Source organism: Mirounga leonina, unplaced genomic scaffold (genome assembly GCF_011800145.1).
Source record: "Mirounga leonina isolate KUSES-001 unplaced genomic scaffold, KU_Mleo_1.0 Mir_418, whole genome shotgun sequence".
NCBI lineage: Eukaryota > Metazoa > Chordata > Mammalia > Carnivora > Phocidae > Mirounga > Mirounga leonina.
The window spans coordinates 5,099,339-5,125,857 of NW_023270739.1; the positions used below are offsets into that span (position 1 = coordinate 5,099,339).

General features: G+C 51.2%; 1 protein-coding gene across 6 annotated transcripts in view; it reads left to right on the forward strand.

The window, feature by feature from the left end:
• The window catches only part of MRTFA (myocardin related transcription factor A), a 195,351-nt gene that overhangs the window by 163,869 nt on the left and 4,963 nt on the right, over positions 1–26,519 (forward strand). For all 6 annotated transcript variants that reach the window (XM_034987452.1, XM_034987449.1, XM_034987450.1 and 3 more), the window contains 8 exons: positions 13,672–13,727; positions 15,983–16,058; positions 16,949–17,110; positions 20,824–20,999; positions 21,467–21,598; positions 23,204–23,457; positions 23,646–23,817; positions 24,977–25,975. In XM_034987452.1, the coding sequence (XP_034843343.1) occupies positions 13,672–13,727; positions 15,983–16,058; positions 16,949–17,110; positions 20,824–20,999; positions 21,467–21,598; positions 23,204–23,457; positions 23,646–23,817; positions 24,977–25,975 (2,027 nt within the window). The remainder of the gene's footprint in view (positions 1–13,671; positions 13,728–15,982; positions 16,059–16,948; positions 17,111–20,823; positions 21,000–21,466; positions 21,599–23,203; positions 23,458–23,645; positions 23,818–24,976; positions 25,976–26,519) is intronic.

Below are 26,519 nucleotides of genomic sequence, written 5' to 3' on the forward strand. Positions count from 1 at the left end.
ACAGGGAGTCTGCTTCTCCCTCTGCCTGCCATTCTCTCTCTTTCTCTGACAAATAAGTAAATAAAATCTTTAAAATAAAATAAAATAGATATATAATTAACATAACAGGCTAGTTTCAGGTGTACAGTATAGCTTTTTAAAAAATTTTTTAAGATGCAGAGAACCCTGCCTAATTGAGATGATGTTTCTTTAGCCCAGAAATGTGACCCTTTCACTGTAGTTGAATACGAAGGTGACATGGCATTTGAGAAATACCATTGTAAAATGTGTGTCCTAGGATTGGGGCTAACCTGGTCCTAGATATGAAGCCCAGAGAAAATTGTGTCAGGCACCTGGCCTCAGGAATCTTCTCTTTTATCTCAGGAGAAGACCAACTGATCGTGTCCGTCCTTGGGTGTTATGTTACATTTCTGATAGATATCACGACCTCTTCCCTGCTATCATAGGGTGTATTCACTCAGTGGTCAGTGACTAGCTTCAGACCTCCTCCTTGGCCAATTGGTAACAAATCCCAAAATAGGACTCTAGAGTGCGTTGTATGTTCATGTTCTGAGCATATTCATTGTTGAATCCAAAGAAGAATCCAATGGGGAGCTCTGTTGAACGGGCCATCAAAAGTAGTCTTCTTGATATGAGTTCTTGATACAATTTAATATCTAAAAAGTACTGTAGTATTCAGTTTTATTTAATAATTCTTGAAGTGGGGGCACCTGGGTGGCTTGGTTTGTTGGGTGTCTGACCCTTGATTTCAGCTCAGGTCACGATCTTGGGGTCGTGGGATTGAGCCCTGTGTCAGTCTCCGTGCTCAAGGCAGAGTCTTCTTGTCCCTCTCCCTATGCTCCTCCCCCTGCTTGCTCTCTCTCTCTTTCAAATAAATTAATAAATAAAATCTTTAAAAATAATAATTCTCGAAGTGCCTGAGATATCCAAGGCCAACTTCTTTTCAAGGTTATAAATGGAGTGAAGGAGTTTATAAAGTCACTTGTGCAGATTTTACCTGCACAATTATAGCCATAAAGAATCACAGACTCAAGGGGGCCCTGACAGTGTCTGATGATGTGATTTAACATTTTCAGCCCAGTGGGATGCGATCTGCAGAAGGGCAAAGGTGATTTGGAGCTTTTATCTACACAGATGACTTAAGCCTATTGATTATGGACTTCAATAAGAGGCAGTAGCTTTTGGGTGTGTGTGTGCTTCACCAGGGAGGATACACTGGGATGATAATTGACTGATCCAGAGCGTTAGGCTAGGCTGTGATGTGAGAGCTAAACAGAAACGTGCCTGGCATAGATGTCAAAGGGAAAATCCGAAGACCAAGTTCACAATCTTTGGCCCCTCATATTTTAACCTTTTGGAATTCAGTGTACCTGCTGATACTCATGCTATATAAGATTTTCCCCAGTCTTAAGTCTCTTTCACTGCCATGGGGTCAAGGTTGTAAGACTCTGGAGCAGCTTGCACTCTGGGAAAGAAAAGATTCAGTATCCCGAGTCTCCACTTTTACATTTATTCTTGGTCGTTGGCTTTCCTGCAGGTTTGGGTGGGGGTGACAACCCAGGTGCCAAAACAGGGTTGGTGGCAAGTCTGAGTACCAAAACAGGATGTTCATGAAGCACGTTTTCTGATTGTTAGTTTGGATTCTTGCTTGCACCAGAGCGTGTGATCCCTTCCCCACACCACCACCCCAGCACGTTCTTCGATTCACATGGACTTAGTTCTGGTTTTTACTGTCATGGCCAGTCCCTGGAACTGTTGACACAACTCTTCAGTTAATGTCTTTGTTGTGGGATATTACCGTAGGCATTTTGGTATGACAGCTAAAAACAGTAAGACAAAAATTGGAAGTCAAGCCCAGTTAGCTGTCAGTATTTGATTCCACATGCATGCCGTTTCCTGCAGGAGGATGGCACAGAAAAAAAGTTAAAACAGTAACAATGCCTCAAGTTTAACAGCCTCCAGCAGCTGGCAAAGCACTTTCACTTTATTAGTGCGAACAGTCATCAGTGCAGTGGTTTGTAGAATTGCCATTTTGTAGATGAGGATACCGAGGCTCAGAGGGGGCCCGTCATACCACCACTGAAAGAAGCAGAGCCAGTCCGGTCTCCTGGCTCAAAAGCCCATGCTAATTCCTGAAGGTCACAGACTAATGGTTCTTAATGATAGGAATTTTATGATGATAGCCTGCTGTACTTTCCCCTGCAGTTTCAATATTGAAAGTTGAAAACAGCATCAGATCAGGACCCATAGTTAGTGAAGTAAAGTGAAAGTTGGTAGTTGGGGGTGAGAGTAACCCCTTCATTTTTGAGCCCCCCAGTAAAATTGCTTCCAAGTTGCGGCTTCTATCTGCTGGCTGTGAGGTTTGAAGGCCAGGGGCATCTTTCTACTTCTATCATAATAACCCTTCGTTAGGGGCACCTGGGTGGCTCAGTCGGTTGGGCGTCTGCCTTCGGCTCAGGTCACGATCCCAGGGTCCTGGGATCGAGCCCCACATCGGGCTCCCTGCTCAGCGGGAAGCCTGCTTCTCCCTCTCCCACTCCCCCTGCTTGTGATTCTTCTCTCGCTCTGTCTCTCTCTGTTAAATAAATAATAAATAAGTAAATAAATAAATAAATAACTTAAAAAAAACCAACCCTTAGTTAGATGAGAGCCTCTTGATTTCTCTTGTGCCCTTGATGCTCCTTAGAAAATCTTACACTGCCCCTTTGCCACACAGTTGCCCAGGCAGGTTCCCAAGATACAGCATAGTTATGGAGATTCATAGATGCTCTGCAGCAGTATAGTATGCCCCAGGTTAAGAGCCCCTGCTCTGCCTGGATACAGAATCGTAAGATTCTGGTTACACCTAAAGGTGGTGTAAACCCTTATACACCAGTGACGCAGCTGACTTCTGCAGTTTCATCACTCAGGTGTGTAAGTGTCCTTCCCCTGATTCCAGCAGTCCTCTGGGCTCCTTGCACTACCTTTCTATAGCCGCCTTCTATTGAGTGTGATCGCCAGGCTCTACATAGAAACAGTAGGGTATGGAATCCATCTCAGCTGAAATAGGCCCTCACCGGGGTGTGAGGGGAATGGCAAAAAGACCTGATCCTTTGATTCTCAAAAATGCACGCTTTGCAACCCAGAGCAGTGAACCTGAAAGGGGCTCAGGAGATTAAACTCTACTAATTTGTGGGCACCTACATAGCTAGCAGAGTTGAAATTTTGAACTAAGTTGTTGAAAAAAGTGATCAAGTCCTTACTAGGTGTACTTTGTGGTGACTTAGCCCCTGGTGGTAGAGTGTGAGCAAATAAAGATCCTTTCTCATCTGCGGTTCCACCTTTCCTCTGTCTTTTGGACTTAGGAAACAATGGGCTTTGAATTTTAGTGGCACCAGAATCCTCAGAGAGCTAAATAAAGAGGAAAAGTCTTGAAGCCCAGGAATCTGCATCCCAGAGAGAGACATGCTAATGCCAATGACTCTCCAGCTGCACTTGGAGGAACACTGGACCAAAGGCTGCTGGTATCTTTTCCCTTTTCATTTTTAGTGGTGGTATAGATCATTGTTACTGTCTTGTCTCAGGAGTTCTGAAATAGAGGATAGCCTGTCTGCGTGATTCAAGAGTTGATGACAAATTTCTAAGACCGTTGAGGCTGCTGCTTATGGAATGGCCAGGTTTGGACAGCTTATGAGCCCGTCTCCAGTGCTGGGGGCTCCGTACCATGTCAGTGGTCCATTTGGCCAAGTTAATGAATTGCCTGGAGTGGTGTGACAGACTTCTGTGCTAGGCTAAGGGATGTGGCAAAAGGCTCCATTAACTTTGGAAGGAGTTTGGTTATATAGTGACTCCTTCTGCTATATTGGCCCCTTCAGAAGAGGACTGGAGGAAAAAGGAATGGGAGAATGTGTGTCCCCTTGACATTTTTTGAGGTTATATCTGAAGTCCTCCCTTCTGTCCCATTGCCAATATTAGAGAAAAGGACAAGGCAGCATCTCTTTCCAGAGGAGTAGCCAGGAGAAGAAAGCAAAATGCGAAAGATGAGATTAAAATCACTGAGGTTTTTGTTTGTGTTTTGTTTTGTTTTGTTTTGTAACTAACACATTTTGGGGGGAAAAAAGATATGTGATCAGAGATTATCTTTTGTGTCCCCCATCTCCATCCCCTCCTCCTACCTCTGTTATGCTGAAATACACACAAATAAAAATTATAGAAAAATCTGAATTATAGTATCATAAGAACCAAAGTCTAGTCTCCATTCTGTAGTTGATTAGGATGTAATCTCAGGCAAGTCAGTTCTCCAGTGTGAATTGTGGAAAATAATAAGTCCCTTGTAATTCCCAACACACTGTACAAACGTCAGGGAGAACATGGAAGCCATTTGCAGCAACTCTGTTTGCGTTACTCATGGGAGCCTTTTTTGTCCATCGCTAGGTTGGTAGACACAATCCTACTTTGTTTCTTCTCCCCATGTCATTTCCTCTAGTACCACTTGAAAACAGAGTAATGCCCGAAGTCCTACAGGGCCCTCTCTCACCTCTCTCTCCGTATCCTGCCACTCCTTGTGCACTCTGCTCTGCCACCCCGGCCTCCTGGATACCCTCTGTCTTTCAGGCAGGTTCCCACCCAGGGCCTTTGCTTTTGCTGCTCTTCTTGCCTGGAAGGCTCTTCCAACAGATGGTTATAGGGTTCACCCCCTTCCTCAGGTGTCTGTTCAGATGGCACACCAGAAAGTCTTTCCTAACCCTCCGGAGAGTGAAATGCTCCTGCCCCCATAGAATGACTCTGTCATTCAACTCCTGCTTTATATTTCTTTGTGGCACGTATCACTTCCTACAGTGTTATATGTTCATTTGTTTTATGTATCATTCTTCGCTAGAGTGTAAACTGCAGGAGAACATGGCTATCCCAGCACCAAAACAGTCTGACATGTAGGCTCTCAGTAAATATTTATTGGGAGAACGAGTAATTAACTGTTAGCACATCTTAACCTCTTAGGGGACATAAACCTCCGGACCCCATTTCTTCACCTCTGATTTCTCCACCTGGTGCATAGTGTGCCCTGGCAGCCCGCTGGCCTGGCTCCAGGACCCCCAGCAGCCACTTCCTAAGTGTCAGTAATCCTCTGGATACTGTGCAAGCCTTACTTTGTCTAACCTGCCCACTGCTGCCGTCTCTCTTCTACCTACTCTCGTTCTTGAGGCTTACTCCTGATATCAGCTCTGCCTAGCCCTCTCCTGCCTCCGAGAGCCGCCTCAGGTTCCTTTGCTGGGCTCTCTTCATCATTAGTGATGAATTGAATCACTTAAATTCTGGGATTCTCTTAAGATTCACCCTGGGAATTATCTTCTGTTTCTACATAACCTGTCACATTATCTTTGGATGACATGATGCGTGCGCACCCACACACACACACACAGACACATGTACACACATGCACACACTTGCACATCTCTTAATAGGATGTCTTATGATCAACTCGTATCACATGGTAACTGAACACAGTCTCCCACCCTGTCCCAAGTTTACTCTTCCTGTATCCCCAGTCTGGGAGTGTTAATGGCACAACCTTTCACCCAGTCATTCCACTTTATTCTTCTAAATGGCCTCTTGATCACTACTACTCGATCTTGCAAAGACGCAGGTCTTACTATTTTGCCATTCCTAGTGTCATAATTGATTTCAGGCAGGGGTCATCAGTAGATGCTAAAACAATGAGGTGAGTGGTGGTTAGGGAACAGGATTTTCACATGGCCTCAAAACATTACCCCCACAGATTACTTATTAATTACAAAGGAGGAAGTGCTACTTTTAAGATGGAGACATCTCCTATCACCTTTCAAACTTTTAGCACCGCCAGTGGTTGGGAAACATGGTGTTATGTGTCTTCTAATACTAAGAGTTACACATCACCTGTGTAGTCTCCTTGCCAAAAGTGTTTAACCTAAATCTAATCTTGAGGAAACAGATTCAGAATATAGGACATTCTTTCTGCAAGACAGATGGCTTAGATACTTAGGTCAGTATAACAAAAACCAAAAAAGGCAAGAGGTACTGTTCTAGATTGTGACTGAAGGGACAGCAACCAAATGTAGTGCATGGTTCTCAATTAAATCCTGGATTGAGGGGGGAAATCTAAAAGGTTATAAAAAGACATTCTGAGGGGCAACTGAGGAAATTCAAATATGAACTGTAAATTAGATTGTATTATTGAATCAATGTTAATTTTCTTAGGTGTGATAAAGATATTTTGGTTCTGTAGGAGAATGTCCTTATTCTCAGGAAATGCACACTAAAGAATTTGGGGATGAAATGTCTTGATTGATATCTGCAACTTTCAGATGATTCTATAAACAAAAATTGTGTGTGTGTATATGCGTGCATGTATGTGTGAGAGAAAACAGATATGGCTAAAAGATAACTGGTGGATCGAGGTCAGAGGTATAGGGCTGTTCATTATTCTTTCAGTGTATTTGTAGGTTTGATAGATTCAGAATTAAAAGGGGATGCAGGGAAGGGGGAGCATATGAGTGTAGACATGGGGGGTGAAATGAGTATGTACCAGTTACCAGCTGTGTTTCTGCTCATTTTATTTTTTCATATAAAACATCAAGTTTGGGCGCCTGGGTGGCTTAGTTGGTTAAGTGACTGCCTTCGGCTCAGGTCATGATCCTGGAGTCCCAGGATCGAGTCCCACATCAGGCTCCCTGCTCAGCAGGGAGTCTGCTTCTCCCTCTGACCCTCCTCCCTCTCATGCTCTCTGTCTCTCATTGTCTCTCTCGCAAATAAATAAAATCTTAAAAAAAAAAAAAAATCAAGTTTGAAGTACCCCCCCTGACCCCCCCATGCAGGTCTGTTTAAGTCACTCCCTTGGCTAATGTGGTGGCTACATATGGATCTCCGGATACAATTCTTAATAGCACTTGAAAAATACCATGCCACTTTCTGCTGGCCCCCTTGGTTTCTGATGAGAAATTTGTTATCATTCAAATTGTTTCCCCTCTGGCTGCTTTTAAGTTTTTTCTTTCATTTTCAAAAGTTTAATTGTGATGTATCCTGGCATGAATTTCTTTGGGTTTATCTTTTTTGGGGTTTGCTCAGCCTTTGAATCTGTAGACTTACGTCTCTTGCTGAATTTGGGAAGTTTTCAGCCATTTATTTAAGAACTTTTTCAGCTCACCTTTTTTCTTCTTCATCCAGGGCTTGGATGATACGATGTTGGGGTTTTTTTTTTTTTTTTTAAGATTCTGTTTAATTATTTGGCAGAGAGAGACACAGCGATAGAGGGAACACAAGCAGGGGGAGTTGGAGAGGGAGAAACAGGCTTCCTGCTGAGCAGGGAGCCTGATGCAGGGCTCGATCCCAGGACCCTGGGATCATGACCTGAGCCAAAGGCAGACGCCCAACGACTGAGCCACCCAGGGGGTGACCGTGTTATCACTGAGCCATGGTGAAAGTCCTGACTCTTCACCATCCCTCCTCTGACATCAGCAGGAAGGGGAGGGGTGTCTTATTTCTCCTAGGTGGGTTATAAGTCCAGGCTTCCTGTTTGGTCTCTACTTATTCCTTGGGTGGGGAGCATATCGTATTTATTACTGGCTGGTGAGAATGAAAGCCCCAGCTTCCTACTTGGCCTTCTTTGACACCTCTGGACAGGGGTATTGGAGAGCTGTATTATAATAGCCTTGCAAGGATGGGGAATCTAGACTCCTGGTGGGGGGGTGAGGCCACTGTTTGTTGTGGTGTCTATCTAGAATAGAATGATTATTGTCTAAAAGTTTTCTGTTTGGTGAGGTTGCCCTTTTTCTGGTGCTTTGGCCAGTGAGAGTAGGTTTTGTTGCGGCTTTTTGGTCTGCCTCCACTGGCATTTCCAGATTGTCGGCTTCTTCAGCTCCAAGTCCAGGATGTATGAGATAAAGAGGAAACCCAGGGAACTCACCACTATATCATTCTTTGGGTCCCAAGGTCCCTAGCCAGTTTGCCTTCTTCTCTTCACCTTTCAGAATGAACTTAGGTTGGTTTGTTTGTTTTACTACTTTTTTTATTAAGTAAACTCTACCCCCAACGTGGGGCTTGAACTCATGACCCCAAGATTAAGAGTTACATGCTCCTTCACTGAGCCAGCCAGGCACCCCTATCTTAACGTTTGTTTTATATATAACATCCAGAATTTTAAGTTGTACTTTGTGGGAGGAATAGAGAACAATAGGTCTGCTCCATCTTCCCAGATGCAGAAGTTCCTGCAGTCGCACATGAAGGGTCTTCATGGGCTGGACTCTGCCTCCCCTCCAGCTTCATTGTCCCCACACGACCTCCTCCTTGGTCCCAGCATATCAGACTACTTGTAGCCCCTTGAATTTGTTGTGCTCCTTCGTACCTTCATGCTCTTGCTCTTCCTTAGCCTCAGATGACCTCCCCACTCCCTTTCTTGTCTGTCTGTAGTGTTTCTGTTTTGTTCATTTGGGTTTTCTCTGTGAAATCTACCAGGAGAGTTTTTACACTCTTGAGCTGAATTTTGCCTCTTCTGTCCTATGTAGCACTTTAAATTGCCTCTATAATTGTACTTCCATCTTGTATTGTAATTATGTCTTTTTCTCTAACCAGACCATGAACTGCCTTTGAGGGCTGGGACCCTATTCTGTATATCTTTGTCCTCAACAACTAGCGTAACAGTTACTTAAGAATTGTTTCTTGGACAGATGGATGGATGGATGGCTATATTTCTGATTTCCTACCTGGATTATTAAATCTGTTTATCGCCCCCCACCAAACTCCCAACTTATGTATCCACTCTGTGTATGCCTGCTGCTTCTACAGTGGAAAAAGAAATCCATCAGGCTTGCCTGAAGGAAAGCCTCCTTGGGCTGTGGCACTCCATTGACTCCTGTTAGCTATACTGTGTTCATAGCCTTTGAGTTCCTCTGAGTGTAGACTTGGTGGTGAGCTTCTGGCAAAAGTATCTTATTGAGGATGGGAACCATCATTTTTCTTATGTCAACACCTAATAAAGTGACATTCCGATACAGGCACTTAATAAGTACTCCTTGAGGATAATGAGGAAAGGAGTCCTGATGGCTAATTGCTATCTTTCCTCACTGAGATGCATTTCCAGACTGTCTTGTGGGTCCTAGAAGACTTTGACTTGCCTACATGTTTAAGTAAATCTGGGCTAGTTTAGTGTCCTAATTTAATGCTATAGGTTGGTTTATTAAGGGTCCTTACACTTACTGTCTAGTGCGAGATTAAATCCTGACTGCTCAATCCCTGTGCTCCTGTACTGTAAGCCACAAAGCTCAGTGGATACACTGAGCGTAGCATTGAACTCCTCCTTGGAAGCTGATGGCAGTATATTTTTTTTAAAAATTAAAACCATTTTTCTCTTTTTAGTTCACAAGGCCCTCATTTAATTAAGGCAGCAAAAATGTAAGGGGAGAAAGAAAATGGGCACTGGAGAGAGGGAACAGAAGGTGACTATAGCCAGCCAGGGGCGAGACCCACATCTAGAACTGAAACTGTGATTAGGAACGTCACACCTCTTAGCCACTTCTGTTCATTTGATTTCTGTGAGGAGCTTGGTTATTTTTCCTTTCGGTATGTGCTGCACACTTCCCTTTGTGCACACAAAGCAGTAAAGTGTCCCAGTGGAACCAGCTTCCAGACAGTGGGAGTAAAGGGTCAAGAGCTGCCCTCGCACCCCAAACATGTATATGCTTGCAAGCCATATACACAGCTCTTGCGTGTGCATCGGTTTTGGGGGCTTCTCTCTCAAAGACTGCCTTCTAGGAGTTTCTGGGGAAATGAAATTTCTGAGTAACATCCTGGCTCTGTGGCAAAGCCATTAAGACAGTAAGGAGGAGGGAGATGGAGGTCCGAGACGAATGTAGCCCTCCTCATTGGACACACATTTATGGGTTAACTCTGAGTCTTTCCAGGTCTTTCTACAACTAGCAGAGGCCTAAACTTTAAAGACGATTTTCTGCTTTGATGCAACTGCTTATGAAGCCTAAGGTGATTTTGACTACGCACTGCCGCTCACTCTTCCGAGGAAGCCGGGGGCTTACCTTTACCACCCTGCGTCTCTTTCACTAGCTTCCCCCTCATTGCTGCAATGTGGCTTACAGCACAGCCGGCTGGATGCGCGCGGGAATGCCCTCTCCTCCCCGAGCCCCAGTGCACGGAGTGCCCTGGCTGCCCCAACTCCAGTTTCTCCCCATGGAAGCCCGAGGAGTGCCCTACAGGAATCTTGACAGAAACCTGGAGGAAGAGGGCCGCTGCTCCCTTCTTCTGTTGGAAATAGCTATTGAAGTTGCTGAACCTGCTCTCAGAGAGCAGAGTTAGCAACGGGGAAAGAGTAGCACAGAGCGAGTGGGCTACTCACGGACTGGGAGAAACCAACACACGTGTCAGAAGGTTGGGACCAGAGAAGAACGGGCAGGCAGAACTAGAGCTGGGCTGGGGCCCGCCACTCGATGAGTGACCTCACAGGTTACTGTGCTGTTAGCTTCATCACGGATAAAATTAGAAGAAGGGTCCTTATGTCGTGGGTTGGTACTAGAGGATTCAGCGTGATTATAATGTTGTTATAAAATCTTGTGGGATTGGTAATTACTGTCTTGAATTCTTTTCTTGGTCCTCATTTCTGGTTCTCTTGCTCGGGCCCTGAGCAGCTGATGAATTCCTCTGGTCTCTCATTACTCCTCCCACTTGTTTCCTAGTACCAGTGCTGGAGGCTGCTCCTTAAGCTCCATGGTGAGCCCCAGGTTTCAGACCGTGGCTTTCTGTGCTTGCGGTCACTTTGAACCCCTCTTCGCACCTGTTGTGCTCAGTGCTGTGGTCAAGCTGACCTTTCCAGTTGCCTGCACTCAGCGCTCCGTTCAGGCAGTACCTGTAATTGAAGCCTCCTTGCTTCCCCACCTGATAGGGTCGTCCTTCTCCACCTTTTGAAGAAGTTAAGAAATCGACCCAGAGGAATGGGAAGAAGTCTGACTTGAGGGTGAGGTAGAGTGAGGTTGCCATCCTAACTCTGTCACTTGCTAGCCTTTCCTATCCTCTGGAGCCTGTCTTTACCTATAAATTGGAGTGTTACCTACCACATGGGATCATTAGGAATATTAAATCAGATAACATGTTTTAAATATCTGGAACAGTGCCTACCACATAAGTAGGCCCTCCATAAATATTAATCTCTCCTTTGCTGTTACTTGAAAATTCCTTTACCAAACAGGAAGTCATATATGCGACAGCCGGTTCTCCTGCCTCTTACCCCCTTGGTGCTACATCATCCTTTTTTTTAAAGATTTTTATTTATTTATTCATAAGAGACAGAGAGAGAGGCAGAGGGAGAAGCAGGCTTCCCGCTGAGCAGGGAGCCCGATGCGGGACTTGATCCCAGGAGTCTGGGATCATGACCTGAGCCGAAGGCAGATGCTTAACCATCTGAGCCACGCAGGCGCCCGGTGCTACATCATCCTTAAAATAGGCTCCCCTTCCATCTAGAAATTCTGTGCTTTGTGAGTTGTTTTTCCAGAAATTGGATTTGTGCCTTACCCCTTGGGACAGCCAAGGTAGGTTGTTGAGGCAGCCAACTAGCCGGGGTTCTAGATAGGTATGTGGCTGTGGTGCTGACACTAGCAGGCGTGTGTGGGACTCGAACCCATGGTTCAGTGGCATCACGGCATCTGGTGACAGCAGCGCTTCATGTCCATCTGTGTGTGCTCCACTTGCTTTAGAGCACTCCAGTTTCATCTGACTCACAGGAGTCCTGAGACGCAGGCCAATTCTCACTCTGCAGAAGAAGAAAATGAGACCCAGAACTTAGTCCCCTGTATCACGCTACTAATGATTGGTAGAACCCAGGAAAACACCACAGTTTTTTTTATTTTGAGCCTTGATTTTTCTGTCTGGGACTTCTGTGAAGTTTTGAACCCAGATGAGAGCCTAAATTCTGGCCATGCAGGTGAAAGTTTAGAAAGTATACAGCTCTGCCACAGAACCCTCTCGCTTTCCTGTCACTAGGGTACACCTTGTGTCCATTTCTTACAGAATATTCATCAATTCATTGAATGAATTATGTGCTGGGCACCGTAGGCCCCGGGATACTGTCAGAAACAAAGGAAAGAGTCCTGTCAACCAATTAGAAAGAATGTCTGATGGTGATGAGTGCTGTACAGAATAAGGCAGAAAGGAAGCTGGGGGTGGTCAGGGAGACACTGAGTTTTCGCTTTGATTCTTTGTATTTACTGTTGCCTCCATGAGAGTGGCCCATCACATCCTATTACCAGATTCTGGCATATCAGGGCTTTTGGAGACTGGTTTTGGAGTTGAACCAGCTTTACCCAGTAGAAGCAGGTGCAGGAGCTGTCTGCTTACCCACTGAATTGCCCAAGACCTCCCCAGATTAGGGCTGGGATAGCCTGGCTAGTGCCCTGGAATGCTCCGGTAGGTGGGGAGGGAGGCTGTGCTGGTTTTTCTTAGAGATTATTTGTTAAATCTAGAGCTCCCCCTGCTGTTAGAAGATGGGGAGGCTCTCAACTGATCTTTTTAAATGATTGTTTTTTATCCTAAGATTTTAGAAATGTTTGTTTTTTAAATAAGGACTGCTGGGACATTTAGATCTTTCTGCTGGGACTGTTGTTGCTGAGGCCCAGCCCCCAGGAGCGGGATAGGGGGAGGAAGCACAAAGGCCCAGGCAGGATAGGGTCATATCTGTGCTCTTGCTACTTTTAGCTTCTCCCCTGCGCTCCTACCACAGCAAGCAGCCTAGCAAAAGTTATCTCCACACACAGTTTCACAGCTGTTCTGAAATTCTAGGGCAGCAGAAGTGAAACTGACCACTGTCTTGTAAATTTCTCTCTTATTGCTGTTGTTCCCTACTTGAAGTGAGTCAGGCCTTTTCCCCCTCTTACCCTCAGGGTGTCCCAACTCATCCTTTGTCTTTATAGCCAAGTGTTTGACACAAAACTCTCTTCATTGTGCCACATTTGAGGAGATTTGGTCCTGGTTTGATCTTGTCTGCTGAGTCGAGAGCTGTGGTCTGCGTAGGGGTAGGCATCAGGATCTGTAGTGAGCCCTTCCTGTCAGCTGCTGGTTGTGTGCACCAGGGTTAACCATACAATTACTGTGAAGGTCTTTTAGTCCTCAGAGATGAAATTCAAGGTAATTTTAGCAGCACTATTGTATTAGCTGAAGTGAAGAAGGAAATGGCATCCAAGCAGACATAGGTCTTTCTGGTGTAAGTGCCCCATTCAGTTTGGTCACTTTGTGATTCCTAATTAGGTTGAAGAAGTAAGGTGGGCCTGACATGCTGCTGTACTCCTGTCTGTGTCCCTGTGTCCCTGTCTTCACCAGAATGAGGTGGGGCCCAGTACATATTCCTGGAGGGTTGACTGATTGTGCAGCTAATGGTTTAGTAATAGGTCCAGGATATTTTTTTAAGTTGTATTCCACTTGTGCATTTTATAGAGCCTGAGCTTAAACAGTGACTGTTCTCATTAGAAGTGAAGTAACCAAAACTGTTAATGGGGTAGCTGAACCATAAAGATACGTGCTTACTCAGGTGCCATGTTCTTCTTCACTTCCGCTGATAAGAATTAGTGTTGCTAAAATTAACTTGAATTAAAATGCCTTCTCCACTGTAAATTGTACACATGATGCTTCATAAAACTAATTCTTTTATGATTCTTTTCCCAACAGCTTTGAAAAGTCCAGCTGCATTTCATGAACAGAGAAGGAGCTTGGAGCGGGCCAGGGTAAGGCCTTTCTTCCCTGAGGGCCTCCAGAGCCCATTGCATTGCTGGTGTGTCCCTTCCAGTCTAGTGGAAGGGGCCAGCCCACACCTCAGTTCCAGACACAGAGTGCTGCCGTTTTCTTTTCCGTCCCCACCCCAGCCATCTCACAGCATGATGTGAAATGTGATCAGAATTTCTCCTTTACTGTGTTTATGGGTATATGATGATCAGTCCTCCCTCCTGTTACTTTGGAGACTGCTGGTATATTCCCATCAAATTCCACTTACCCTTCTGTAGATGTTAGGACATGAACACCAGCCATGGAAAAGTTTGCTGAGGGGCTGGTCTTCCACGTCCGTGGCTGCACTACCCACGCCTCTCCAGGAAGGGCATTCCAAGGAGCAGGAAACCTCACTAGTCTCCATGTGCCCTGAGTAGCCAGTGTCCACTCGGGGCGGTGGATGCAGAAGCTGGGCCCCTGGTTTGAGCCCCGGTTCCTGCTACAGCACCTGGCCTGCTGCCTTGTCCCCCCCTTGGTTTCAGTTCCCTCAGGGGCCTCAGGGGGATATTCTACTGCCCAGTGTGGACAGAGATGGGGAAGTCATCAGAACATGCTTCCCCTCCACCCCCTTCACTTTTTTCTTTTACATAAAAGACAAGGAAAGAGAACCTCCCCAGTGGAGGACCATATAGGTCAGGGCTCTGTAAGATCCGCAGCTCTTTCAGAGAGTGAAATATCTACTTCTAAGACTTTCTTACTGTCTTCCTTATTTTTTAAAAATTTCTAAGGAAAATTATGATTAATTCTTAGAGTGAGTGGGAAGAATCAGGTCACCGACGCCGGGAACCAAAGCAGTAACAAACTGCGCCGTCGTAGTTACTGGGAGGAGTGGAGTATACCGGGGTGGGATGGGGGGGATTGTCTGGGCCCCTGACCCAGTTGTAAGATTTGGTGCCCTTACCTGGACTGCTTCTCAAGTACACAAGGAGCTAATTGGAGCTCAGTAGAACCACGGTTACCTACGGAGTACTTCCACATGCGGAGGGATGTCATTCTCTCATTTCGGCTCATTTCAGCTCTTACGAGTTAGGTGCTCTTCATTTCTTAGGTGCAGCTAAGAGAGGTAAACTAACTTGTCAAGCTAGTCAGTGGCAAAGCTGGGATTCAAACCTTGGTCTGTGGACTCCAGGTATTTTCTTAATTAGTACTGCATTCTAGCTCATCCTTGGCCATGGTTCAGAATGTCAGGTAGCTTAGAAAATACGCCTCCCTCTGATGCCCATGAAGACCTGTGGTGTCTGATACCTGTTCTACCATGTCCTACAGCAGCCGTGGCAGTCCCATTGTCCTCTGCAAATGCAGAGCAATAGATCCAGAGCTGTCTCCCGTAGGGCTTCGTGCTCCCCTGGGGAGAGCACAGAGCTCCAAGACAGTAGGCGAGCGCCAGGGCTTTACCTCTCCCAGAGGCAGTGTGCTCTGTGCTCTGCTGTGTTATTTTCTACTTTACGCTAGTCTACCTTGTCCTGTCCTGTCTTGTCCTATCCTTTCCTGGTTTTGACCTACTCATGGTCTTGACCTGTGGTTTGAAAAATTCTGGTGCAGTGGTTAAGAGCACAGACTCTGGAGTCAGACAGACCTGGGGCCACCTGGGCCTTATAGCACAAGCACCAGGCGCTGAGACTGACCAGGGAATGCTTTAGTTCACCTGGAGTCTCAGAAATGAGGGCATTGGACTTGAAGGAGCTACAGCTATGACACCGTATAGCAGAATTAGTAATACATTGGGCAGCCATTCAAAATGAATGGAAAATGCTCATGCGATTATCCAGTGCTACATTTTTTGAACAAGATATAAAATTACATTCACCATGATTACAGCTCTGCAAAATTAGACATCTTTTGCATGGAAGAATGATTAGAAATAAATACCCCAAAATACTAACAGTGGGTGATTAAAATTTTTTGTTATTGTTTACTTTGTAATTTTCTAAATTTTCTTTGATGAACATATATTACTTTTATGATAGTACAAGTAATACATTTTTAAGAAATACATGGATAGTTCAGCCTCAGAGAAACAAGTAGTCTTGACAGATGAGGGGGTGCCCTGAGCAGGTGCATTGGAAGTGGATGCGCCCCTGTCCCCCCAGGCCTCTCCTTGCCTCAGAACCCTGAAGGCTCCAGGCTGGGATGGGGGGCAGCTGGGGGCTACAGAGGTTCCATTCCATAACTTGTATCCTGGATTTGAGATTCTCTTGGTGTGTTTTTTCTATAGACAGAGGACTATCTGAAACGGAAGATTCGTTCCCGGCCGGAGAGATCGGAGCTGGTCAGGATGCATATTTTAGAAGGTGTGTTAGGTTGGAAATGCTTCCTCCCCTTACGCTCGCTGTTTCCACCGTGCATCACCCACATTTCTATGTCCCTCTTTCTTATCACTCCCGTTGCTGTTGACAGTGAGTAAGCCAAGCCTTAACACAGTGGAACAGCAGGGCTGTGGTAGCCGCATGAGTTCTGCGAGTTCCTAGAGCCGCACAGTCACATTCTCGTAGGTTGGTTTGCCCCTTTCTCCTCTGGCCGCCTGGTGGCCCTGGATCTTGTCATCCCTTGGTTTGAAAGCCTTTTCTCCAGAATCTTCTAAAAACGCAGTTCCTTTCTGTGCTCATTCACTCCTTCACTCCCACATCCATTCAGCATCACATGAGCACCTGTGACACCCAAGTAAGTTCATCCTAGGTGTGTCTGCCTGGCCTGGCACACACTTCTGTCCACGTTCTAGTGAAGAAACTATTTTGGCTGCTGAAAGCAGCGTGAATCTATCCATTTTGTTGTTGTTTTTAGTTTTGAGTCAACTTTGAGTTTGGAAGAGAACTTCCTTAGTCTGAGCCCTGCTTTGTATAGAGAGAGACACTGAGACCCAGAGCAGGGACTGAATTGCCTTCGGAACCCAGAAAGCTTGAGGGAGGGCAGGGTGTGCTCCATCATCGGCTGCAGTTTCGGCTCTGTAGCCCCCCGTGCCCAGTGACGGTGGCTGGGTGTGCCCACACTCTGTCTGCAGTCGGGCCCCTTCTTGTGTCCTGTAGAATTTAAAGCTGAGCCTCTCTTCTCTGCCTGGGACACTCTCTACATCCTGATGGCTTCTGCTCCTTCCCCAGAGGGAAGCAGAGCTGCTCTGGAGTTCCCAGGGTAGAGCCAGGTCCATTCCTATATCCTCCTGCACTCCATTCTCTCCCATGGGCAGAGACCTCGGCCGAGCCTTCCCTCCAGGCCAAGCAGCTGAAGCTGAAGAGAGCCAGACTGGCTGATGACCTCAACGAGAAGATTGCACAGAGGCCGGGCCCCATGGAGCTGGTTGAGAAGAACATTCTGCCTGTGGAGTCCAGCTTGAAAGAAGCCATCATTGGTGAGGAGGCCCCAGCCACCCTGTGTGAATGTGCAGGCCGGATGCAGGAGGAAGGGGCTCTGGGCTTCTTGCTGCTTGACTTCCTGCTTTGACTTGGGAAACGTTTACGTACAGAACGTGAGAGCCCAAGAAACAGGTAGTGTTAGCTTGGGACAGTGCCAGTGGCCTCAGGGATCATGCCGGACTAACTAACAGAGGGGCCTCTGTCCCCTGTCTCCTCTGTATACTCTTTCACTGGGTAGCTAGATGTCAGGATTGGTGTGTATGAACCTATGGAGATGCCAGGAATCAGAAGTCTGTTCCTTACTGTTTCTTTTTATTAGTGAAATCTCTCCTTGAAGCCTGGCACTTTCCACAGATACTTCACTCAACAAATATTGATTGATCTGAGAGGTGTGCCAGGTGCTAGGACACAGCCCCACGAAGCAGAGCAAGCCCCTCGCCCTTATCGAACTCCCACCTAGGAGCAGGTTCAGGCAGGTAAACAGCTAGCGGCCAGACAGAGGCAGCAGCTGTGCTGGACGGAGCCCCAGCTGCTCTGGGCACACAGAGGAGGGTCCCCGTCCCGGCTCTGCCAGGGGGTTGGTTCGAGAGAGGAGACGGCCAAGACTGGGGCTGCGGGATGAGTCGGAGTTGAAGTACATACGGGGAGAGAGGCACTACGAGCTCCAGGGAGGGAGAGCCTCGCAGGGCGAGGAGCAGCCTGGGCGTGGAGCTGGAAGGACGGGGGAGGTGGGCAGAGTCTGGGACATGCCAGGGCCTTGTGTGCCCCGGGCAGGTGTTCGAACCTGATTCCTTTAGATTTTGGTCATTGTTAGTACAGGCATGTCTTCTTGGCTACAGTGGGCCTAAGACCTGGTCCTGCCCCTGGAAGGTTGACATGAGGCTCACCTGCTCCCTCCATCATAAGGAGTTAGATCTTCTGGGCGGGGTACCAGGGGGGGAACCACAGACCCCAGCTCAGGCCGAGTTGGGCCATGAGCCCTGAGTCAGAGGAGACTTTGATTTCCAGAGCCTCTGTGCTGCAGACAGCAGTTCGACAGGGTAGGAGGAGCCCCTTTGCCAGTTGGTGCTGATAACCCTCTTAGTCCCCCGCTTTGCCCTGGCATTCATCCCACCTCATCTCCATGTTCCCCTACCCCGATCCTCACCGGATTCCACAGCAGCCCCTAATGTCAGGCCTGTGTTTAGGCCCAGGTCAGTTCTGGACTCTCCAGCCACCCAAAATGTGAGAGCATGGTGCCAGGCCCTGTGTGAAGTCGTGCAGTTTACAAAGATGAACAAAATATGATGCTGCCCTCCAAGAATGCAGTACGATCAGAGAAGACTGATGTAGGAACAGGCGATTTCTGAGTCTGGCTCCCGGTCAGATGCCAGCGCTGTGTAGTGAGAAGGCCACGGTCCTGTGACATAGGAGCTGAGTCACCGGCCTCACAGGACAGGCTGCAGGTCCACAGGCAATAATGGATATAAAGGGCCTGGCGGTCTTGGGCATCTCGGGACACGCACAGAAGGGCCGCTGCCGTCAGCAGTCTCGTTCGTTACAGACCAGGGGACAGGCGCTGTAGTGACGACGTGGGGGTAATGGGGTGTCAGGTCAGTGCGAGCCGGGCCAACACAGACTTCTCTCAGAGACGGGCCTGGTGGGGAGGCCTGGAGAAGTATCACAGACAGTAGGACACATGTGGGGTCCACTTTGCCCAACGGAGAAGGTACAGAAGGACATTCCAGGCACAGGGGGCCATGTGGGCAGTGGCCTGGAGGTGTGGCAGAGCACAGCTGGTTTGAGAATGGGGAGGTAGTGTAGTTTGGTAAGCAGGTAATAACCACCAGTGACCTGAGAGAAAGGAGCATTTGCCAGAAAAAGCCAGATCATGTGGGTTGGGAACGACTAGGTGGTAAGGAAGTGTTGACAGCAGATGCAGACCATTTGTTCAAGAAGTGAGTGGAGAAGGAAGAAAGAGGGAGGTGGTGGGCTGCAAAGGAGTTTTAGGCTGGGAGAAATGCAGCTTTGTGGCTGAGAGGAAGGGGTCAGAGGAAGAGCTAGGTCCTGGGAGGGGAGAGACTCCGGCCACGTCTGAGGAGGAGAAGGAGAAGGAGGAGGCGAAGCTGGATGTGGAGTGTGGGGAGGGGGCCACGGTGGTCCTGAGCCCTGATAAAGGTGGGGGCGCGACAGGGGCTTTGCAGAGGCTGACCACCCATTGTCTTCCCCACACGCTCCCTATGGCCACTCACAGCACGCCGCTGCCCTCCCCTCCAGGCCACCCACCCCCATTTGATCTCTAAGATTCATGTCAAGACCCCTCCTCCAAGAAGTCTTCCCTGAGCGTCTCCACAGAGTCTGTGTTGCCCTTGAGCAGAGGGGACTGGACCAAAATCAGAGGGCAGGGACCCTGGCCCGCCCTGCTCATTGGGCTTCTCCAGCGTGGCCAGCCCCTGGTTCCCGTTGGACGAGCCAGATTGCCTCCATCCCGGATTCCTCCCATCGCGTGCTGGGTGCCGGGTGGCTGCCATCCCATGGCCTGTCTCCTTGCTGGGAGGAAGAGCTGCTGGGAGAAGTCTAGATGCGTCAGAGGCCTGGAGTACATGGCAGTAATTGAGCTCCATTCCCCCCGTGCACCGTGTGCGCGGCCCCTGCTAGGACAGAGGGGAGGGGGCGTAGGAGCCGGCCCAGCAGTGAGCATCACTGGCTCCCACACGTCACTGTTCGCACGCGGATGTTCGAGCTCAGGTGTGTCCTTCCCTGGTCCCAGGGGAGGAGAGAGCCTCAGCTCGTGGCCCTGGAGAGGAAGAGTCTGCTGGGAGAGTTCCTAGTTTGTTCTTGTTCCCTATCGGCGGTCTTCTCACCACCGCAGATTTCCCCAGGCGCGCCCCACAGTTCATCTCTGCTGTGACCCCCGCCTCCGTTCCTCCCGTGTGAACAGCAGACCCCGGCAGAACCTCTTCCCCCAGCAGTGCCGAGCGGGTGGTTGGGACATGAAGTTTTTGAAATACCCTATTTGTCTTTCCTTCCTTTTGTGTCCTGGGATTTCCACACTAGGGCCCTGGTGCTCCCACTCCTCCCTCCCAGCCTGGCCGCAGCCAGGACCCTGGCCATGCGGCCGGGCAGGGCACTTTGAGCCAGCTGGGTGGATTTTCTCCTGGTGGCTGCTGCTGCCAGCTCTTGGGTCTCTGGGAGTCGCAGGCCACTAAAAGGAGGTCACCATACGTCCACTCTGAGTAGGTGCACCTTTTCCAGAAGCCCTTAGCCTGTCCCTGCCTTCCAGGGGGTCGAGACAGCCCAGTGAGGAGCCGTGTTCTCAGGCTGTTTGTCCCTTTGAGCCTTCATTGCAGGGGCCACAAGCCTCTGTGGGAAGAGGAGAGTTTTGTGCCACCAGAGGATGGACATGAAGTGCTTTTAACAGCAGGGAAACATCTAGATGAGACAGAGGAGGCTACAGGCTGCAGGGAGGGAGCATGGAACTTGACCCTGAGCTGGACACAGTGTAGAGTCAAAGGCAAGGGAGTGCTTTAACAGCGGAGTAGCTAGCACTCTTCTGCCTTTGTGTCCGGGTCGTGATGATGAGCTTTCCTGGAGCTCTTTCGGACCCAGAAGGCAGGTCAGCTGCTGGGCTTTCTCCTGTCTGCCTTGCTGGGCTGGAGGTCGGGGCGCAGGCACCTCTCTCCATTTGTGGGGGCTGGAGGTGGAGTCTTACGCCGGCTTTGACTTTCAGTGGGCCAGGTGAACTACCCGAAAGTAGCGGACAGCTCTTCCTTTGATGAGGACAGCAGTGACGCCTTATCCCCTGAGCAGCCTGCCAGCCATGAATCCCAGGGCTCGGTGCCGTCACCCTTGGAAGCCCGAGTCAGTGAGCCACTGCCTAGTGCCACCTCTGTATCCCCCACTCAGGTGAGCTTGTCCCTCCGGATGCTTTCCCCACTCCCCAAGGGCCCCACACTTGCTGGAGCTGTCCAGAGTGAGGTGTCACCTGGGCCAGGGGGGACTGGGAAGCCGAGGGTGTTGCTCTGCGAGGTCCTGAGCCGGCTGCTTGAGCCCCAGAGATGTCGGCAGTGGGCCCCATTTCAGCTGCCTTGGCCAGCCCGCTGCCGAGCTGGGGCTGCCTCCCAGTGGGATCCCTGAGGCCCCCTGGCCAGCCCCTGCATCCACGCAGACCCGCCTGCTTCCCCCTCATTCAGTTAGTGACCTGTTCGCCTGCTCTCTGTGGCTCCGTGTTCCAGTTCCCTCCGCCCTGCCTCCCGGGGGCTGTTCCTTGCACGCAGTGCTGCTGCTGGAGGAGATGCCTGCAGCCCCCTCTGGGCAGGGAAGGGCTGAGATGCACCACCGCCTGATATGGCTGTGTCCCCTGCCTTTCTCAGGTTGTGTCTCAACTCCCATTGGGCCCGGATTCCGGAGAAACACTTTTCCTGGCCGAGCAGCCTCCTCTGCCTCCCAGCCTCACCAACGGAACCACAGCCCCAGTGGCCAAGCCCACTCCGACGCTCATTAAGGTACAGGTCCCCAGCCAACTGCCCTCCCTCCCCTTCCCGGGCCCCTCCGAGCCCTGCTGTGATTTCGTCCCAGTGGAGGGACAGCTGCAGGGAGTGGGGTGCATATCTCTTCCCCCTGGTCAGGGGCCAACAGAGTTCCTTCTCTCTCCATGGGCGCTGGCTGTCACACCCACAAGCACCGCTTGCTGAGTGCGGTGGGCCGGGGTCTGGACGGGCTCTTCCTGGCTCTTATTCCACCCTCCCCCATGAAAACACGCTCAGCACAATCCCGTGAGGCAGTCATAGTCTATTCTGTGAGTGAAAAAACTGAGAAGTGAAAGGATGGACTCGAGGTCACACATGGGCCGTTTTGGGCATTTTCTTTTTTTTAAGGGTTTATTTTGAGTAATCTCTACACCCAACATGGAGCTTGAACTTTGAACTCCAAGATCAAGACTGAGCCAGCAGGTGCCCCTGGGCATTTTTTATTCTCCTCTAAGGCCTGATCTAACATGTCTGAGGGGCAGGGCTTACCACCAGCCCCTGAGATGCCCATCTTTGTGTGGGGGACACTGTTTTGGGCGCTGAGGTGAATTACGTGTAGCAGCACCAAGAGCCAGTGCCCGGCGCCCCCCCCCCCAACCCCCCAGAGCCTCCTGCCTCCAGGGTCTCGGGGACTTAGCCCCCAGCCGACTGCCCACTGGCGCCTCCACACCTGTGGCCCTGCTCCTCCTGGGAGGCTTCCCTTCCTTCTTGCCCCACCTGCTTCTCGGTCTCACTCATCCTTTTGTCTAATCGTCTCCCTCCCGCCCCCCCCCCAGCCATCCCGGTTCCCCCTCCCTTGCTGGAGCCAAGCCCTCGCTGTGCCTCTGACTGCTACCTGTGTGCGTGGGGGGCGCTCCCTGGTGCCCTCCTGAGTGGCGCCCCCGCCCCCGCCCCCAGGCCTTCCCTGTTGGCACGATCTCTGCGGGGCCATGAGGCCCTGCTGCTGGCAGGAAAGTTCAAGTTTTGTGGCTTCCCTGTCCCAGAGGAGGTGGTGAGCCACTCCTCCTGGGGTCCCAGTGCCCAGGCCTTCCTTCGTCGGGGCACCTCTCTTGGCCTCTGTGGTGTGTTCCTGGTTGGCCACAGATGTCAGATTGTTTCCCCCCAAAATCCTTCCTCAGATCTGCTCCTCATCACACAACTGGTGCCTTTCTTTGACCACTACACGTCTGAAGGATAGTTTAAATATATCCGTGTACCCTTCCTCTTTTCTGGGTAATGCCTCAGCCTTTGCAGGCTGGCTCCCCAAGCCCCGCGCGCACTGACCACAGGCCTGTGTGGAGGGCAGGCGCTCCGTCAGCCAGCTGTCGTGTTCACGCTTTGCTCCAGGTCACGGTCACGTCTGCATTCCCTGATCTCTCTCCCCAGGCTAGAGGCTCTCTTGAGTAAGCGGGGCTGGGCACAACCCGCCCCCCCGCCCCCCGCCCCGGCCAGCCGGGCCCTCCCTCCCAGGCGCGCTTGTGGGCGCTGACGAGGCCACTGCTGGTGGAGGAGCGTGGAACCGGGCGGGGTGGAGGAAGGGGGGGCCCTTCTGAGAAGCCAGCACTGCCCCCTGATGGCGCCCCCCATCTGCTGTGCCCTCAGCAAAGCCAACCCAAGTCTGCCAGTGAGAAGTCACAGCGCAGCAAGAAAGCCAAGGAGCTGAAGCCAAAGGTGAAGAAGCTCAAGTATCACCAGTACATCCCCCCGGACCAAAAGCAGGACAAGGGGGCGCCTCCCATGGACTCCTCCTACGCCAAGATCCTGCAGCAGCAGCAGCTCTTCCTCCAGCTGCAGATCCTCAACCAGCAGCAGCAGCAGCACTATAACTACCAGACCATCCTGCCTGCCCCGCCGAAGTAGGAGCCCGCCGCCGCCCGCCCTGCCCGTCCCGCCCAGAGGCGCCCTGCCCGGCCGATGCCAGGCCTGGCTGGGTGAACCCCAGATCTTTAAGGACCCTTTGGTCTGAGCCCTCCTGCCCCATGCCCATCTCTGCCCCGAGGGCGATGCTGGCCAGGTGCTCATGTCTACCATTTCTTCTCCTCAGGCCCGCAGGCGAGGCCCCGGGGAGCGGTGGGGCCCCCCCGACACGCAGCCTCTCCACGACCAGCAGTGGCTCCAGCTCGGGCGCTCCCGGGCCCAGTGGGCTGGCGCGTCAGAACAGCACCCCGCTGACTGGCAAGCCGGGAGCCCTGCCTGCCAACCTGGATGACATGAAGGTAGGTGGGCGCCCCCTTCCCACTGGAGCCACTGCCGGCCCCACCTCCCGCGGGGGGCTGGCCTAGTGTTCATCTGTAGGGAGAGCGCGAGCCCCACGGCCTTGGAAGGCCGAGCCGAGCTCCAGACTCTGGTCTCCTCCAGCAGAGGCCCCTGGAGCCTGCTGCAAGGTTTGCGTGGCCCTGGTCATCCATGGCATCTGCCTTGTCATCCTAGTCATTACCATTAACTACAGCAGCCAGCGTCTGCCTGGGGCCTCGGGGCCTACCGACCCCTTTATACAATTTCTCTTCCTTGGCCCTTGCTGTGCAGCATGAGGCTTAAGGACGAGCAGGCGGAGGTGTTGAGGGCAGAGAGGCTTGCCTGAGGTCTCAGAGCTGGCTGGTGGTAGAGTCAGGATTCAAACTTGGGGCTGTCCACTTCAACTCCCCAACCTTTTCCACTTTGCTAATGCTGCCACTGAATTTGCTGCATCTGCTTGGGAAAAGAGTGGCCCATGCTTGGGGCACAGACCCTGCTCATGTCCTGGGGTCTTGGAAGGTGGGTCATGTCCGGGGCCTGGTCTGTTTCTTCTGCCCCAATCAGAAGATGAAACAGATCAAATTCTCCCTGGAGAGTTTGTGCTCAGGAGCAGACCGGCCCCTCCTGAGTCAGATCCGACCCCAGCAAGACGCAGCCCTTGTGCGGGTAGCTGGGTACAGACATCAGAATCCATCAGACCTGGCTTTAACGTCTAGCTCTGCTGCTCATTAGTGGTGATCTTGAAGTTACTTTACTTTTGTGAGCTCAGTTTTCTCATCTGTAAAATCAGTCCAGTTGATTCAATGAAGTATTTAAGTCATTGAACACCAGGGCCCATGCTGGGGCTGGGGACACCTGAGAGCATCTCATGCCCAGACGGGAGGGGAAGAGTATTTTAACCAGGCCTCCTGTGTGGTGAGGATGGCGAAAGGGAGGAGGCCGGGCTCACGGCACACACGTCCCACCCTCCAGGGCTGTGGGAAGGTCAGGGGCTCGTGGATCTGAAGGACCAGTGGGACCCAGATGGTTGAAGCCTAATGAACAAAGATCTCATCCTTCCCACCTCCCCGACTGCCCTCTTACCTAGACCCAGTTCTCTCTGTCGCCCTGCCCCACCCCTGACTCTCGGCCCCCTTGCAGGTGGCAGAGCTGAAGCAGGAGCTAAAGCTGCGGTCACTGCCCGTCTCAGGCACCAAGACAGACCTGATCGAGCGTCTACGTGCATACCAAGAACAAGTCAGCCCTGCCCCAGGAGCCCCCAAGGGCCCTGCTGCCCCCTCCATCCTGCCCAAGGCTGGGGAGGTAGTGGTCGCCTTCCCGGCTGCCCGACTAAGCACGGGGCCTGCCCTGGTGGCAGCAGGCCTGGCCCCAGCTGAGGTGGTGGTGGCCACGGTGACCAGTAACGGAGTGGTGAAATTTGGCAGCACAGGCTCCACACCCCCCGTGTCTCCCACCCCCTCAGAGCGTTCACTGCTCAGCACAGGCGATGAGAACTCCACACCCGGGGACACCTTTGGCGAGATGGTGACATCGCCACTGACCCAGCTCACCCTGCAGGCCTCGCCATTACAGATCCTTGTGAAGGAGGAGGGCCCCCGGGCCGGGTCCTGCTGCCTGAGCCCTGGGGTACGGGCCGAGCTTGAGGGGCGTGACAAGGACCAGATGCTGCAGGAAAAGGACAAGCAAATTGAAGAGCTGACCCGCATGCTGCGCCAGAAACAGCAGCTCGTAGAGTGGCTGAGGTTGCAGCTGGAGCAAGAGAAGCGGGCCCAGCAGCCGGCCCCGGCCCCCCTTGGCACCCCAGTCAAGCAGGAAAACAGCTTCTCCAGCTGCCAGCTGAGCCGGCAGCCCACAGGTTCTGCTCACCCCTTCAGCCCCAGCCTGGCGGCCCCCACTGCCCACCATGCAGACACTCGTCCCCTGGTGCCCCCGGCCGTGGTAGTGAAGCAGGAAGCTGTGCTGCCGGAGCCTGAGCCAGCCCCCGCTCCCCAGCTGCTTCTGGGCCCCCAGGGCCCCAGCCTCATCAAGGGGGTCACGCCTCCCACCCTCATCACTGACTCCACAGGGACCCACCTTGTCCTCACCGTGACCAATAAGAATGCAGACAGCCCCAGCCTGGCCAGCAGGAGCCCCGAGCAGGTACCTGGGTGTGGGGAGGGGCTGGGGCCGCGGGAGAGCGTGAGGAGACTAAGGGTAACAGTCCGTTTACCAGGCACCCCACGGCTGGGCAGATTGTGCTCGCTTCCTTTAAACTTCCACTCAGTCCTCTGAAACGAGGGATGGCCAACCCTATGTCACCGAGGGGAGGTACTAGGACTTGGGAAGATTAAGGGAGCTGCCGAAGACCCCACAGCCCTGAGGGTGGAGCTGTCAGGGACCACCCATCTCTGTACCCCGGGCGGAGGGCCCCCCTGAGCAGCCCGCACCCAGGCCTGCCTCTGCTCCATGGGGGTGGGACAGGCCCCGGTGAGGGTCGGGGAAGCCCCCTACCTGGGAGAGGCCAGCCGTGCCCCCCACCCCCAAGCCGTCATGGGCAGCTGGCTCCCTGCTGGTGCTACCCTCACAGCCCAGACCCTCCAGCCAGCCTGGTCCACAGGTGAGGCTGCATTAGGCTTTGTGTGGCCTCTCAGCCCTGCAGAGCTCGGGGCTGGAGGAGGGGACGGTGGGCAGTGACAGGAACCGG